The 13,373-nt window shown below is 48.6% G+C and overlaps 1 protein-coding gene and 1 non-coding gene across 2 annotated transcripts in view; one reads left to right on the plus strand and one right to left on the minus strand.

Moving 5' to 3' along the window:
• Positions 1-9,766, minus strand: part of MED16 (mediator complex subunit 16) — a 39,177-nt gene extending 29,411 nt beyond the window's left edge. The window contains exons 1-2 of the mRNA XM_038740556.1: positions 9,699-9,766; positions 1,700-1,912 (exon numbers count right to left, since the gene is read on the minus strand). Coding sequence (XP_038596484.1) covers positions 1,700-1,838 — 139 coding nt within the window. The 5' untranslated portion in view covers positions 1,839-1,912; positions 9,699-9,766. The remainder of the gene's footprint in view (positions 1-1,699; positions 1,913-9,698) is intronic.
• Positions 9,767-10,168: 402 nt separating this feature from the next.
• On the plus strand, positions 10,169-10,275 carry LOC119920404. The gene has a single exon (XR_005448152.1). It is a non-coding gene; the product is annotated as a U6 spliceosomal RNA (small nuclear RNA).
• The last annotated feature ends 3,098 nt before the right edge of the window (positions 10,276-13,373 follow it).

Consider the following 13,373-nt stretch of genomic DNA (forward strand, 5'->3'; position numbering starts at 1 on the left):
ATTATTATTAGAAAGAACAATAATAATAATAATTGTGGTCTTGTTAAGTGCTTGCTATGTGCCAAGCACTGTACTAAGCACTGGGGTGGATACAAGATCATCGGGTCTCACAAGTTTAAGTAGGAGGGAGAATAGGTATTGAACCCCCTACTTTGCAGATGAGGGAACTGAGGCACGGAGAAGTTAAGTGACGTGCTCAAGGTCACACAGCAGACGCGTGGTGGAGCCGGGATTCAAACCCAGGTCCTCCGACTCCAAGGCCAGTGGTCTTCCCACTTAGGCCACGCTGCTTCTGGAAACACGTAACGACACAAATCTAGCAGGATGCAACAGCTGAATAACTAACTACACGTGGGGAATTATTCCTTCCTGGCTGTGGAGAAACTGGGTCAGGGTAAGGTGAGCTGCAGGATAACAGTAACTTTTGCTCCTTGGGCTTGTCCTGCTACCCTAAGGGGGAGTTACCTCTGGTTTTCCCTTTAATTTTAACGTGGGAGAAGCTGAGGTGCAGAGAGGTTAATCGATCAATTGTATTTATTGAGCGCTTACTGTGTGCAGAGCACCATACTAAGTGCTTGGGAGACTGCATTTTAAGACAGTTGGTACACACATTCCCTGCCCACAATGAGCTTACAAGTGACTTTCCCCGATTCACAGAGAAAGCCAGTGGCAGAGCCAGAAAAGAATCAGTGTTTCCCAATGACCAGCTGCGCAGTCTTCTCAATCTATCTGGGATGGTTACGGCTTGGCCTGGGAGTAGAAGAATGGACTCAAAGGCCTCCTAAAGGCATCGCCTTCACCGCCATCAGTTACCGAGCAGCCACCGTACTAAGTGCTGAGGGACATAAAGCAGAAGTACAAAATGCAATCCCCTGCCCTCGGGAGATGGGCAAACACAAATTCCCAAGTAAACAATAGGTGTTGGAGTAAGAAGGGAGGAACAAATAATAAAACAGCATGAGAAGCTGAGAAGCAGCGTGGCTCAGTGGAAAGAGCCCGGGTTTTGGAGTCAGGGGCCATGGGTTCAAATCCCAGCTCCACCAATTGTCAGCTGTGTGACTTTGGGCAAGTCACTTAACTTCTCTGTGCTTCAGTTCCCTCATCTGTAAAATGGGGATTGACTGTGAGCCCCCCATGGGACAACCGGATCACCCTGTATCCCCCCCAGCGCTTAGAACAGTGTTTTGCACATAGTAAGCGCTTAATAAATGCCATTATTATTATTATTAGAAACAAAAATAAGTAATCAAATTAAGAGATAATACAGATATAAGATATAGACGGGAGCCATTAAGGGGAGAGAGAGGATGGCATGACCAGAAAGGTAGGGATTCATCGGGGAAAGTCTCCTGGAGGAGGTAGCTTTTCAGAAGGTTTTAGAGATGGGGATGGGGGGAGGAAGTTCCACACAGGGGACAAGGTGTGAGTGGTTTGTAGAGGCAGAAGAGTCCAGAAAAAAGGACAATCAATTACTCAATGTGGGCAGAGTAATGAACTAAGCTCTTGGGAGGAGAGAAGGTGGAGGGGAGAGGAGGAAAGAGGGAAGAGAGAGGAGAGAGACAGAAAGAGATAGAGAGAGGGGGTCAAGAAAGGGGAGGCTGACAGTTGGGAATTTGTTCCCTGCCTGCCTGAAGACTCTTTGTGGTGCTTTCGTGGCCTAAGCTGATTCCACCCCCATCACCCTGGAACACCGGGTTACCTTTCTCCTCCTCATTCTTGAGGTCAGTGGTGAAGGCGATCAGGTTCCGGCAGGACCAGGCACACACTAGTGGGATGGAGGGGCAGTGGTTGCTTTTGGGGCATTTCTCCCACTCGCAGATATACGCCAAATCCATCATGCCCTCTGGATTGCCGGCTGGGGCCCCCCAATCTGGGGCCCCCCAGCTCTCAGCAGAGAGAAAATCACTGTCTCCTGAAATGGAAACGAGATTTGGTTTCAGCCTGCATCACCCATTCTCACGTTCGGCTTGGGGGCCCAGCACCGAAGAGCAGCCATTGATGGGGACTCAAGAAAGGAAGGAAAAAAAAAAAAGATGAAGCCTTGACTGACCCCAACACCCTGTCTGCCACAACTACCACCACGCTTATTAGCAACAGCATTTATTAACAGCCCATTCATTCATTCAATTATATTTATTGAGCGCTTACTGCATGCAGAGCACTGTACCAAGCACTTGGGAAAGGACAATACAGCAACAGAGACGATCTCTGCCCACAATGAGCTCGCAGTCTAGAGGTGGGGAGACAGACATCAATACAAATAGACAGCAATATAAAGAAAATTACTGCTATATACATAAGTGCTGTAGGGCGGGGGGGAGGGCAAAGGAAGCAAGTCAGGGAGATGCAGAAGAGAGTGGGAGATGAGGAAAAGTGGGGCTTAGTCAGGGAAGGCTTCTTGGAGGAGATGTCCCGTCGGTAAGGCTTTGAAGGAGAGGAGAGTAATTGTCCTGAAGATTTGAGGAAGGAGGGTGTTCCAGGCCAGAGGTAGGATGTGGGCCAGGGGTCGGCGGCGAGACAGGCGAGCTCGAGGTACAGTGAGAACATTAGCACCAGAGGAGTGAAGTGTGCGGGCTGGGTTGTAGAAGGAGAGAAGCGAGGTGAGGTGGGAGGGGGTGAGGTGATGGAGTGCTTTAAAGCCACTGGTGAGGAGTTTTTGTTTGACATGGAGATGGATAGGCAAGCACTGGAGATTTTTGAGGCGGGGGCGGTGACATGTCCTGAACTTTTCTGTAGAAAGATGATTAGGGCAGCGGAGTAAAGTATGGACTGGAGTGGGGAGAGGCAGGAGTTTGGGAGGTCAGAAAGGCTGATGCAGTAATCTAGGCAGGATAGGATGAGTGATTGTATTAATGTGGTAGCAGTTTGGACGGAGAGGAAAGGGAGGATTTTAGTGATGTTGTGAAGATGAGACTGACGGGATTCGGTGCAGGCAGACCTTGAAACGTGTGCTTGGCTCAACTTCAGACCCTCCCCTCTTCTCGTTTTATTCTTAGAAAGCCAAGAACCCTACCTAAGTCTCACCCGTGGATTCTTTCTCAGTGCTAACTCCAGCGCTTTGCACATAGTAGGTGGTTGATTCATTAATTCAATCATGTATTTAGAGCTTACTGTGTGCAGAGCACTGTACTAAGCGCTTGGGAAGTACAAATCGGCAACATATAGAGATGGTCCCTACCCAACAATGGGCTCACAGTCTAGAAGGGGGAGACAGACAACAAAACAAGTAGACAGGTGTCAATACCATCAGAATAAAAATAATTATAGCTACATACACATTAATAAAATAGAGTAATAAATATTCATTCAATCATATTTATTGAGCGCATACTGTGTGCAGAGCACTGTACTAAGTGCTTGGGAAGGACAAGTCGGCAACATATAGAGATGGTCCTTACCCAGTAACGGGCTCACAGTCTAGAAGGGGGAGACAGACAACAAAACATGTAGACCGGTGTCAAAATCTTCAGAATAAATAGAATTATAGCTAAACGCACATCATTAACAAAATAAATAGAATAGCAAATATGTACAAGTAAAATAGAGTAATAAATCTGTACAAATATATACAAGTGCTGTGGGGAGGGGAAGGAGGTAGGGCAGAGGGGGAGGGAACGGTGAGGAGGAGAGGAAAAAGGGGGCTCAGTCTGGGAAGGCCATCTGGATGAGGTGAGCTCTCAGTAGGGCTGTGAAGGAAAGAAGAAAGCTAGCTTGGCGGATGTGTGGAGGGAGGGCATTCCAGGCCAGGGGGATGACGTGGGCCAGGGGTCGACGGTGGGACAGGCGAGAACGAGGCACGGTGGAGGTTAGTGGCAGAGGAGCGGAAGGTGTGGGCTGGGCTGTAGAAGGAGAGAAGGGAGGTGAGGTAGGAGGGGGTGAGGTGATGGAGAGCCTTGAAGCCGAGAGTGAGGAGTTTTTGCTTGATTCAAAGGTTGACAGGCAGCCACTGGAGATTTTTGAGGAAGGGAGTAACATGCCCAGAGTGTTTCTGCACAAAGATGATCTGGGCAGCAGAGTGAAGAATAGACTGAAGCGGGGAGAGACAGGAGGATGGGAGATCAGAGAGGAGGCTGAGGCAGTAATCCAATCGGGATAGGATGAGAAATTGAACCTGCAAGGTAGTGGTTTGGATGGAGAGGAAAGGGCGGATCTTGGCGATGTTGTGGAGTGACAGGGTTTGGGAGGGAAGATGAGGAGTTCAGTCTCAGAAATATTGAGTTCTAGATAGCGGGCAGACATCCAGATGAAGATGTCCTGAAGGCAGGAGGAGATACAAGCCTGGAGGGAGGGAGAGAGAACAGGGGCAGAGATGTAGATTTGGGTGTCATCAGCATAGAGATGAAAGTTGAAGCCGTGGGAGCGAACGAGTTCACCAAGGGAGTGAGTATAGATGGAGAACAGAAGGGGACCAAGAACTAACCCCTGAGGAACCCCTACAGTAAGGGGATGGGAGGGGGAGGAGGAGGCTGCGAAGGAGACTGAGAATGAACAGCCAGAGAGGTAAGAGGAGAACCAGGAGAGGACAGAGTCTGTGAAGCCAAAGTTGGATAATGTGTTGAGAAGGGGATGGTCCACAGTGTCGAAGGCAGCTGAGATGTCGAGGATGATTAGGATAGAATAGGAGTCATTGGATTTGGCAAGGCTTAATAAATGCTATTACTCTACTAGTCCTCCAACTGCCAGCCTCCTTATAACTGAAGCCTGTAACCTCGGTACTAGCTCTGACTACTCACTATCGTTCCTCTCCCACATCCAATCTACTGCTATATTCTGCTGATTCCTTCTCAAAAGCATTATGCAAACCCTGCCCCTCCTCTCACCCAGCCACTATCCTGGTTCAAGCACTCATGCTGTCATGGCTTGTCAATGGTATTTATTGAGCACTTACTGTGTTACAGCACTGTACTAAATGCTGGGGAGATGACAGAGTTGGAAGACATGACCCCTACACTCAAGGAGCTTACAATCTAGTAGGGGAGACAGACATGAAAATAAATTACAGACAGGAGAAAGTAACAGAGTATAAGGATATGCCCACAAATGAGGTTGGGGTGGGTGGGTATCAAAGTGCTTAGAGGGATCTGGACCCAGGTGAATCGGTGATGTGAAAGGGAGGGAGATGAAAGGTCACTCAAGGAAGGCTTCCTAGAAGAGATGTGATTTCAGAAGGGCTTTGAAGGTAAGGAGAGTGGTGGCCTGTCAGATATGAAGGGGGAGGGAATTCCAGGCAGGAGGGAGGTCATGAGTGAGGGGTCGATGACGAGAGAGGCGAGAGCAAGGCAAAGTAAGCAGATTGGTGTTAGGGGGCATACTGTGTGGTCTGGGATGTAATGGGTGGGGAGCAAGGAGTGGCAGGATGGAGAAAGCTGAGTGCCTTAAAGCTGAAGGTGAGAAAGTCCCCTCTGATGCAGAGGTGGACGGAAGACTATCGAAGGTTTTTGAGAAAAGGGGATATAAGTGCAGAATTTTTTTTTTTTTGAAAAACATTCCGGGCAGCAGAGTGAGGAACCATTACATTATTGTATCAGTCTCTTCACTGGTTACACTGCTTCCAGCCTCTTCCCCTTCAGTCCAAACCCCACACTGCTGCCCAGATCATCTTTCTGAAATGTTGCTCAGGACACATTTTCCCCTCTCCTCAAAACCTTCCAATGGTTGCCCATCTCCCTCTGCCATCAAACATGGGCTCTTACCATTGGCTTCAAAGCTCGCCACTTTCTGTGGTAGTTATTAAGCATCCACAGGTGCACTGCACTAAGCAGTACAAAACAGAGATGTAATATGTTACCTGCCCACAAGCTAATGGGGAGACAGGCACAAATATATTTACATAGAAGGTAGTAAAAGCCAGTAACTAAATGCACAATTAAATAGCATATAATAATAATAACTATGGTAATGTATGTATTTGGTAGAGAAGCAGCGTGGCTCAGTGGAAAGAGCATGGGCTTTGGAGTCGGAGGTCATGGGTTCAAATCCTGACTCGGCCAATTGTCAGCTGTGTGACTTTGGGCAAGTCACTTACTTCTCTGGGCCTCAGTTCCCTCATCTGTAAATTGGGGATTAATGTGGGACAATCTGATTGCCTTGTATGCCCCCAGTGCTTAGAACAGTGCTTTGCACATAGTAAGCGCTTAACAAATACCATCATCATTATTATTATTTAAGTGCTTACTACGTGCCAGGCACTGTGCTAAGCGCTGGGGTGGATACAAGCAAATCACGTTAGACCTAGTCCCCGTTCCACATGGGGCTCACAGTTTCAATCCCCATTTTACAGATGAGGCACCTGAGGCCCAGAGAAGTGAAGTGACTTGCCCAAGGTCACCCAACAGACAAGTGGCAAATCCAGGATTAGAACCCATGACCTTCTGACTCCCAGGCTCTATCCATATATACAAAAGTGCTGAAGTATCTAAGTGTCAGAGTTTGCTGGCGAATTTGTTCAACTTGGTGCGCTAGGAACCAATTGGGGAAGGCTTGATGGAGAGGTGGGGGATTTTAGGAGGGTGTTGAATGTCAGGAGAGTGCTGATTCTGTCAGATTTCGGGATGGCTGTGGTCGCTGGGGAAGAGTTCCAGGCCGGGGGAACAGCATGGGTGAGTGTGATCCCTGAAACTCCCTTTTCCGCACAAATTCATCAGCCCTCTCCATATTAAAAGCCCTCTTAAAATCCCACTTCTTCCAACGAGCCTTCCGCAACTATCAGCACTCCCTATCAACCCATTAGCCACCTTTTAGGTATTTATTTCTTTGTACCCATCCTTGGCACTTGCATATATGATGGTGGCATTTATTAAATGCTTTCTACAGGCTAAGTGCTGGGGTAGATACAAGATAACCAGTTTGCCACCTGAGGCTCATTCGAGTAAGCATTTTTTTAATAGTATTTGTTCAGCGCTTACTATGTGCCAGGCACTGTACTAAGCACTGGGGTAGATACAAGCTAATCAGGTTGGACCCAATCCATGCCCCACATGGGGCTCACAGTCTTAATCCCCATTTTACGGATGAAGTAACCGAGGCACAGAGAACTTAAGTGACTTGCCCAAGGTCACACCCACAGCAGACAAGTAGCAGAGCCGGATTTAGAACCCAGGTCCTTCTGACTTTCAGGCCCTACCCACTGAGCCACGCTGCTTCACTAGGGGAGGGGATGGGGGAGGATTTTAGACTGTGAGCCCACTGTTGGGTAGGGACTGTCTCTATATGTTGCCAACTTGTACTTCCCAAGCGCTTAGTACAGTGCTCTGCGCACAGTAAGCGCTCAATAAATACGATTGATGATGATTGGGGATATACCTGCAATGTATTTACCTATCTGTTTATTTTGATGTCTGATCCCCTCTAGACTGTGAACTCGTCATGGGCAGGGAATGTGTCTGTTGTTGTATTATACACTCCCAAGTGCTTAGCACAGGGCTTTGCACACAGTAAGCACTGAAGAAATACGACTGAATTGAATGAATTCGGTTTATTCACTTGAATTCCAATACTTGTAAATTTTTTTTATGTTTGTCTCCCCCATGAGAGCAAATGCTCTTTGTTTTTACTTTCTCAGGCGCTAAGTACAGTGCAATCTACCCAGGAGGTGCTCAACAAATTGTCACATCTTGCCTTGTCTTGCCTCCAATTTCTCTCCTCTCTCTGCTGTCCCGATTGTTTTCCTGAAAAAGTCAATCTGCACATGCTTCTCTCCACTCCTCAGAAGTCCCATGTCCCCTGGGCATTAGGCAGAAACTCCCGACCACCGGTTTTAAGGCGCTCAACCAGCTCTCTCCCCCGTCTTCTTCCACCACCTACCTCCGTTTCCCTCAAGCCAACCTACTCACTGTGCCTCTTCACATTCAACCCCGTTCAGCTCTCCCAGTCTTCAATAATAATAATTCTGGTATTTGTTAAGCGCTTACTATGTGCAAAGCACTGTTCTAAGCACTGGGGTAGATATAATAATAATAATAATGGCGTTTATTAAGCGTTTACTATGTGCAAAATGCTGTTCTAAGCGCTGGAGAGGTTACAAGGTGATCAGGTTGTCCCACGGGGGGCTTACAGTCTTACAGAAGCAGCGTGGCTCAGTGGAAAGAGCACGGGCACTGGAGTCAGAGGTCATGGGTTCAAACCCCGACTCCAATTGTTAGCTGTGTGACTTTGGGCAAGTCACTTCACTTCTCTGTGCCTGTTACCTCATCTGTAAAATGGGGATGAAGACTGTGAGCCCCCCCATGGGACAACCTGATCACCCTGTAACCCCCCCAGTACTTAGAACAGTGCTTTGCACATAGTAAGCAATTAATAAATGCCATCATTATTATTAATCCCCATTTTCCAGATGAGGTAACTGAGGCACAGAGAAGTGAAGTGACTGGCCCAAAGTCACCCAGCTGACAATTGGCGGAGCTAGGATTACAAGGTGATCAGGTTGTCCCACGTGGGGCTCACAGTCTTCATCCCCATTTTACAGATGAGGTCACTGAGGCCTCTGAGTCCTCTCCCCCTCGTCCCCCTCTCCATCCCCCCATCTCACCTCCTTCCCTTCCCCACAGCACCTGTATATATGTATATATATGTTTGTACATATTTATTACTCTATTTATTTTACTTGCACATATCTATTCTATTTCTTTTATTTTGTTAGTATGCTTGGTTTTGTTCTCTGTCTCCCCATTTTAGACTGTGAGCCCACTGTTGGGTAGAGACTGTCTCTATATGTTGCCAACTTGTACTTCCCAAGCACTTAATCCAGTGCTCTGCACACAGTAAGCGCTCAATAAATACGACTGATGATGATGAGGCCCTGCCCAAAGTCACCCAGCTGACAATTGCTGGAGCTGGGATTACAAGGCGATCAGGTTGTCCCACGTGGGGCTCACAGCCTTCACCCCCATTTTACAGATGGGGTCACTGAGGCCCTGCCCAAAGTCACCCGGCTGACAATTGCGGGAGCTGGGATTACAAGGCGATCAGGTTGTCCCACGTGGGGCTCACAGCCTTCACCCCCATTTTACAGATGGGGTCACTGAGGCCCTGCCCAAAGTCACCCAGCTGATAATTGCGGGAGCTGGGATTACAAGGCGATCAGGTTGTCCCACGTGGGGCTCACAGCCTCCATCCCCATTTTACAGATGGGGTCACTGAGGCCCTGCCCAACGTGACCCAGCTGACAAGTGGCGGGATTTGAACCCAAGACCTCCGCCTCCCAAGCCCGGGCTCTTCCCACTGAGCCACGCTGCTTCCCAATTCTACTACCACAGAAAAACGGGCTACACCTCCCGTCCCCGGGGGGTGGGTCAACCTCCCTCCCAAATCTCCAGACGCAGATTTCACCTCCACAATCATCATCATCATCAATCGTATTTATTGAGCGCTTACTGGGTGCAGAGCACTGTACTAAGCGCTTGGGAAGTCCAAGTTGGCAACATATAGAGACGGTCCCTACCCAACAGTGGGCTCACACTGGCCCCGTCCAACTGGCCAACATCCCGAGCCCCGGAGGAGGCCACGTCCTCTTCCTCACCCCATCACACTGCTCTGGGCCTCAGTTCCCTCATCTGTAAAATGGGGATGAAGACTGTGAGCCCCCCGTGGGACAACCTGATCACCTTGCAACCTCCCCAGCGCTTAGAACAGTGCCTTGCACATAGTAAGCGCTTAACAAATACCAATATTATTATTATTATTATTATTATTATTATTACCTCAACGGCCCGTCTGGGGCTTCCGGCTTTCCCCTTCCCGCGCAGGCGCGCGCCGAGCCAAACTCTCCCCGGAGCCGAAGACCGGGGCGCCGCTCCCCACCAACGAGCTGATGCGGTGGACGGAAGGGGAGAGAGCGCACCGCTGTTCGCGAGGAACTCTGGGATCGAGGCGGCCCGCCTCGCCTCCTCCGCGGCGGGGCGGCCCAAGGTAAAATCGCATATGTTAATTGTGAGCCTCGACCCGGCATTCCCAGCAGCCACCGCTTTCATTATCTAGAAGAAAACCGTCTTCGGAGATAAAGCATAAACATTTAGAGACTTATAAAAGGGGAAATAACTCTTGATAGTGCGCTTTTTCAGGATACCTGAGGGATTTCTGCTCCACCTGCCCCCCCCCCCCAAAAGTTCCCATAATATTAATATCATTTATTATTTGACCTTTAAATACTTATGGCGGAGAGGGAGGATTTGTGCTCGCTTCGGCAGCACATATACTAAAATTGGAACGATACAGAGAAGATTAGCATGGCCCCTGCGCAAGGATGACACGCAAATTCGTGAAGCGTTCCATATTTTTGCTCTATCAATCAATCGTATTTATTGAGCGCTTACTGTCTGCAGAGCACTGTACTAAGCGCTTGGGAAGTACAAGTTGGCAACATATAGAGACAGTCCCTACCCAACAGTGGGCTCACAGTATAGCCCAACCTAGTAGACTTTTCAAAGTCATTTGCCAGCTCTCCATAAGTACTTCATTTTGCATTCACTGCCTTTCCCTGAATTCAAAGCCTCCTCTCCCTTTGGCACTCACCTTCCTCAGGCATTTTAGGAGTTGACAAAGGGTGGGCTGGGATCTGGGGGTATAGGACTGGAATTGGGGATCTCTACTATGCAAGGGCCTGATTTTGGGGGGGAGTTGATGGGGGTGGGTAGGGAATGGCAGTGGATTTTCAGGTGAATGCAGCTAATTTGGTCTTCATCATCCCCATTAGCCTGGAGTTTGTGCATTAAAGTAATTACTCATCCAAATCTTCTCAAATAACCCTGAGCGCAATCTGGCTTCTGGGAAGGTGTGTTGACGTGATGAGCACTGAACAGGAGCAGGGAGGTGACTGGGGACTTGTCTCACTTGTCTACAATAGCTTCTTCAGAAGGTGTTTTTTTTCTAATGGTATTTGTTAAGCGCTTACTACATGCCAGGCACTGTACTAATTGCTGGGGTAAATACAAGATAATCCGGTTGGACACTGTCCATGTCCCACATGGGGTTCACAGTCTTAATCCCCATTTTATAGATGAGGTAACAGGCACCGAGAATAATAATAATTATGGCATTTATTAAGCACTTACTACATGCAAAACACTGTTCTAAGCACAGGGGAGGTTACAAGGTGATCAGGTTGTTCCACTGGGGGCCCACAGTCTTGATCCCTCTATTTATTTATTTATTTTATTTGTACATATTTATTCTATTTATTTTATTTTATTAATATGTTTTGTTTTGTTCTCTGTCTCCCCCTTCTAGACTGTGAGCCCACCGTTGGGTAGGGACCATCTCCTCTATATGTTGCCAACTTGTACTTTCCAAGCACTTAGTACAGTGCTCTGCACACAGTAAGCGCTCAATAAATACGACTGAATGAATGAATGAATCCCCATTTTACAGATGAGGTAACTGAGGCACAGAGAAGTTAAGTGACTTGCCCAAAATCACACAGCTGACAATTGGCAGAGCCAGGATTTGAACCCATGACCTCTGACTCCAAAGCCCGGGCTCTTTCCACTGAGCCACGCTGCGAGAAGTGAAGTGGTTTGCCCAAGGCCACACAGCAGATAAGTGGCAGAGCCAGGATTAGAATAAACGAATCAACCAATCAATTGAGTTTATTGAGCACTTAACTGAGTGCAGAGAACTGTACTAGGAGCTTGGAAGAGTACAGTTGAACAGAGTTGGTAGAGATGTTCCCTATCCATAACAAGCTTATGGCATAGTGGCTAAAGCATAGGCCTGAGAGTCAGAAGGTCATGGGTACTAGTCCAGCCTCTGCCACTTGTCTGCTGTGTGACCTTGGGCAAGTCAATTTATTCCTCTGTGCCTCAGTTACCTCATCTGCAAAATGGGGGTTAAGACTGTGAGCCCACATGGGACAGGGACTGTGGCCAACCCAGTTTGCTTGTATCCACCCAGTGCTTAGTACAGTGCCTGGCACATAGTAACTGCTTAACAAATACCACTATCATTATTATTATTATTACTAGAGGGAAAGTCAGAGGTTCATATTAGAGAAATTATAGCTATATAAATAAGTGCTGTGGAGCTGAGGGAGGGTGAATAAAGGGTACAAATCCAAGTGAGAGGGTGATACAGAAGGGAGTAAGGGAGACGAAATGAGGGCTTAGTCGGGGATAGCCTCTTGGAGGAGATGTGCTTTTAATAAGGCTTTGAAGGTGGGTAGAGTGATTGTCTGTCGATATGAAGACGGAGGGTGTTCCAGGACATAATAACAATAATAATGTTGGTATTTGTTAAGCGCTTACTATGTGCCAAGCACTGTGCTAAGCTCTGGGGTAGATACAAGGTAATCAGGTTGTCCCAAGTGGGGCTCACGGTCTTCAGCCCCATCTTACAGATGAGGCACAGAGAAGTGAAGTGACTTGCCCAAGGTCACACAGCAGACAAGTGGCAGAGCTGAGATTATACTCTACTCATGCTTATACTCTATCCTAATCCTCCTCGACCTCTCAGCTGCCTTCGACACTGTGGACCACCCCCTTCTCCTCAACACGCTATCCAACCTTGGCTTCACAGACTCCATCCTCTCCTGGTTCTCCTCTTATCTCTCCGGTCGTTCATTCTCAGTCTCTTTTGCGGGCTCCCCCTCCCCCTCCCATCCCCTTACTGTGGGGGCTCCCCAAGGTTCAGTGCTTGGTCCCCTTCTGTTCTCGATCTACACTCACTCCCTTGGTGACCTCATTCGCTCCCACGGCTTCAACTATCATCTCTACGCTGATGACCCCCAGATCCACATCTCTGCCCCTGCTCTCTCCCCCTCTCTTCAGGCTCGCATCTCCTCCTGCCTTCAGGACATCTCCATCTGGATATCTGCCCGCCACCTAAAACTCAACATGTCCAAGACTGAACTCCTTGTCTTCCCTCCCAAGCCCTGCCCTCTCCCTGACTTTCCCATCTCTGTTGACGGCACTACCATCCTTCCTGTCTCACAAGCCCGCAACCTTGGTGTCATCCTCGACTCCGCTCTCTCATTCACCCTTCACATCCAAGCCGTCACCAAAACCTGCCGGTCTCAGCTCCGCAACACTGCCAAGATCCGCCCTTTCCTCTCCATCCAAACCACTACCCTGCTCGTTCAAGCTCTCATCCTATCCCGACTGGACTACTGCATCAGCCTCTTCTCTGATCTCCCATCCTCGTGTCTCTCCCCACTTCAATCCATACTTCACGCCGCTGCCCGGATTGTCTTTGTCCAGAAACTCGCTCGGGGCATGTTTCTCCCCTCCTCAAAAATCTCCAGTGGCTACCAATCAACCTACGCATCAGGCAGAAACTCCTCACCCTGGGCTTCAAGGCTCACCATCACCTCGCCCCCTCCTACCACACCTCCCTTCTCTCCTTCTCCAGCCCAGCCCGCACCCTCCGCTCCTCTGCCGCTAACC

The sequence above is a fragment of the Tachyglossus aculeatus genome, chromosome X1 (assembly GCF_015852505.1).
Source record: "Tachyglossus aculeatus isolate mTacAcu1 chromosome X1, mTacAcu1.pri, whole genome shotgun sequence".
NCBI lineage: Eukaryota > Metazoa > Chordata > Mammalia > Monotremata > Tachyglossidae > Tachyglossus > Tachyglossus aculeatus.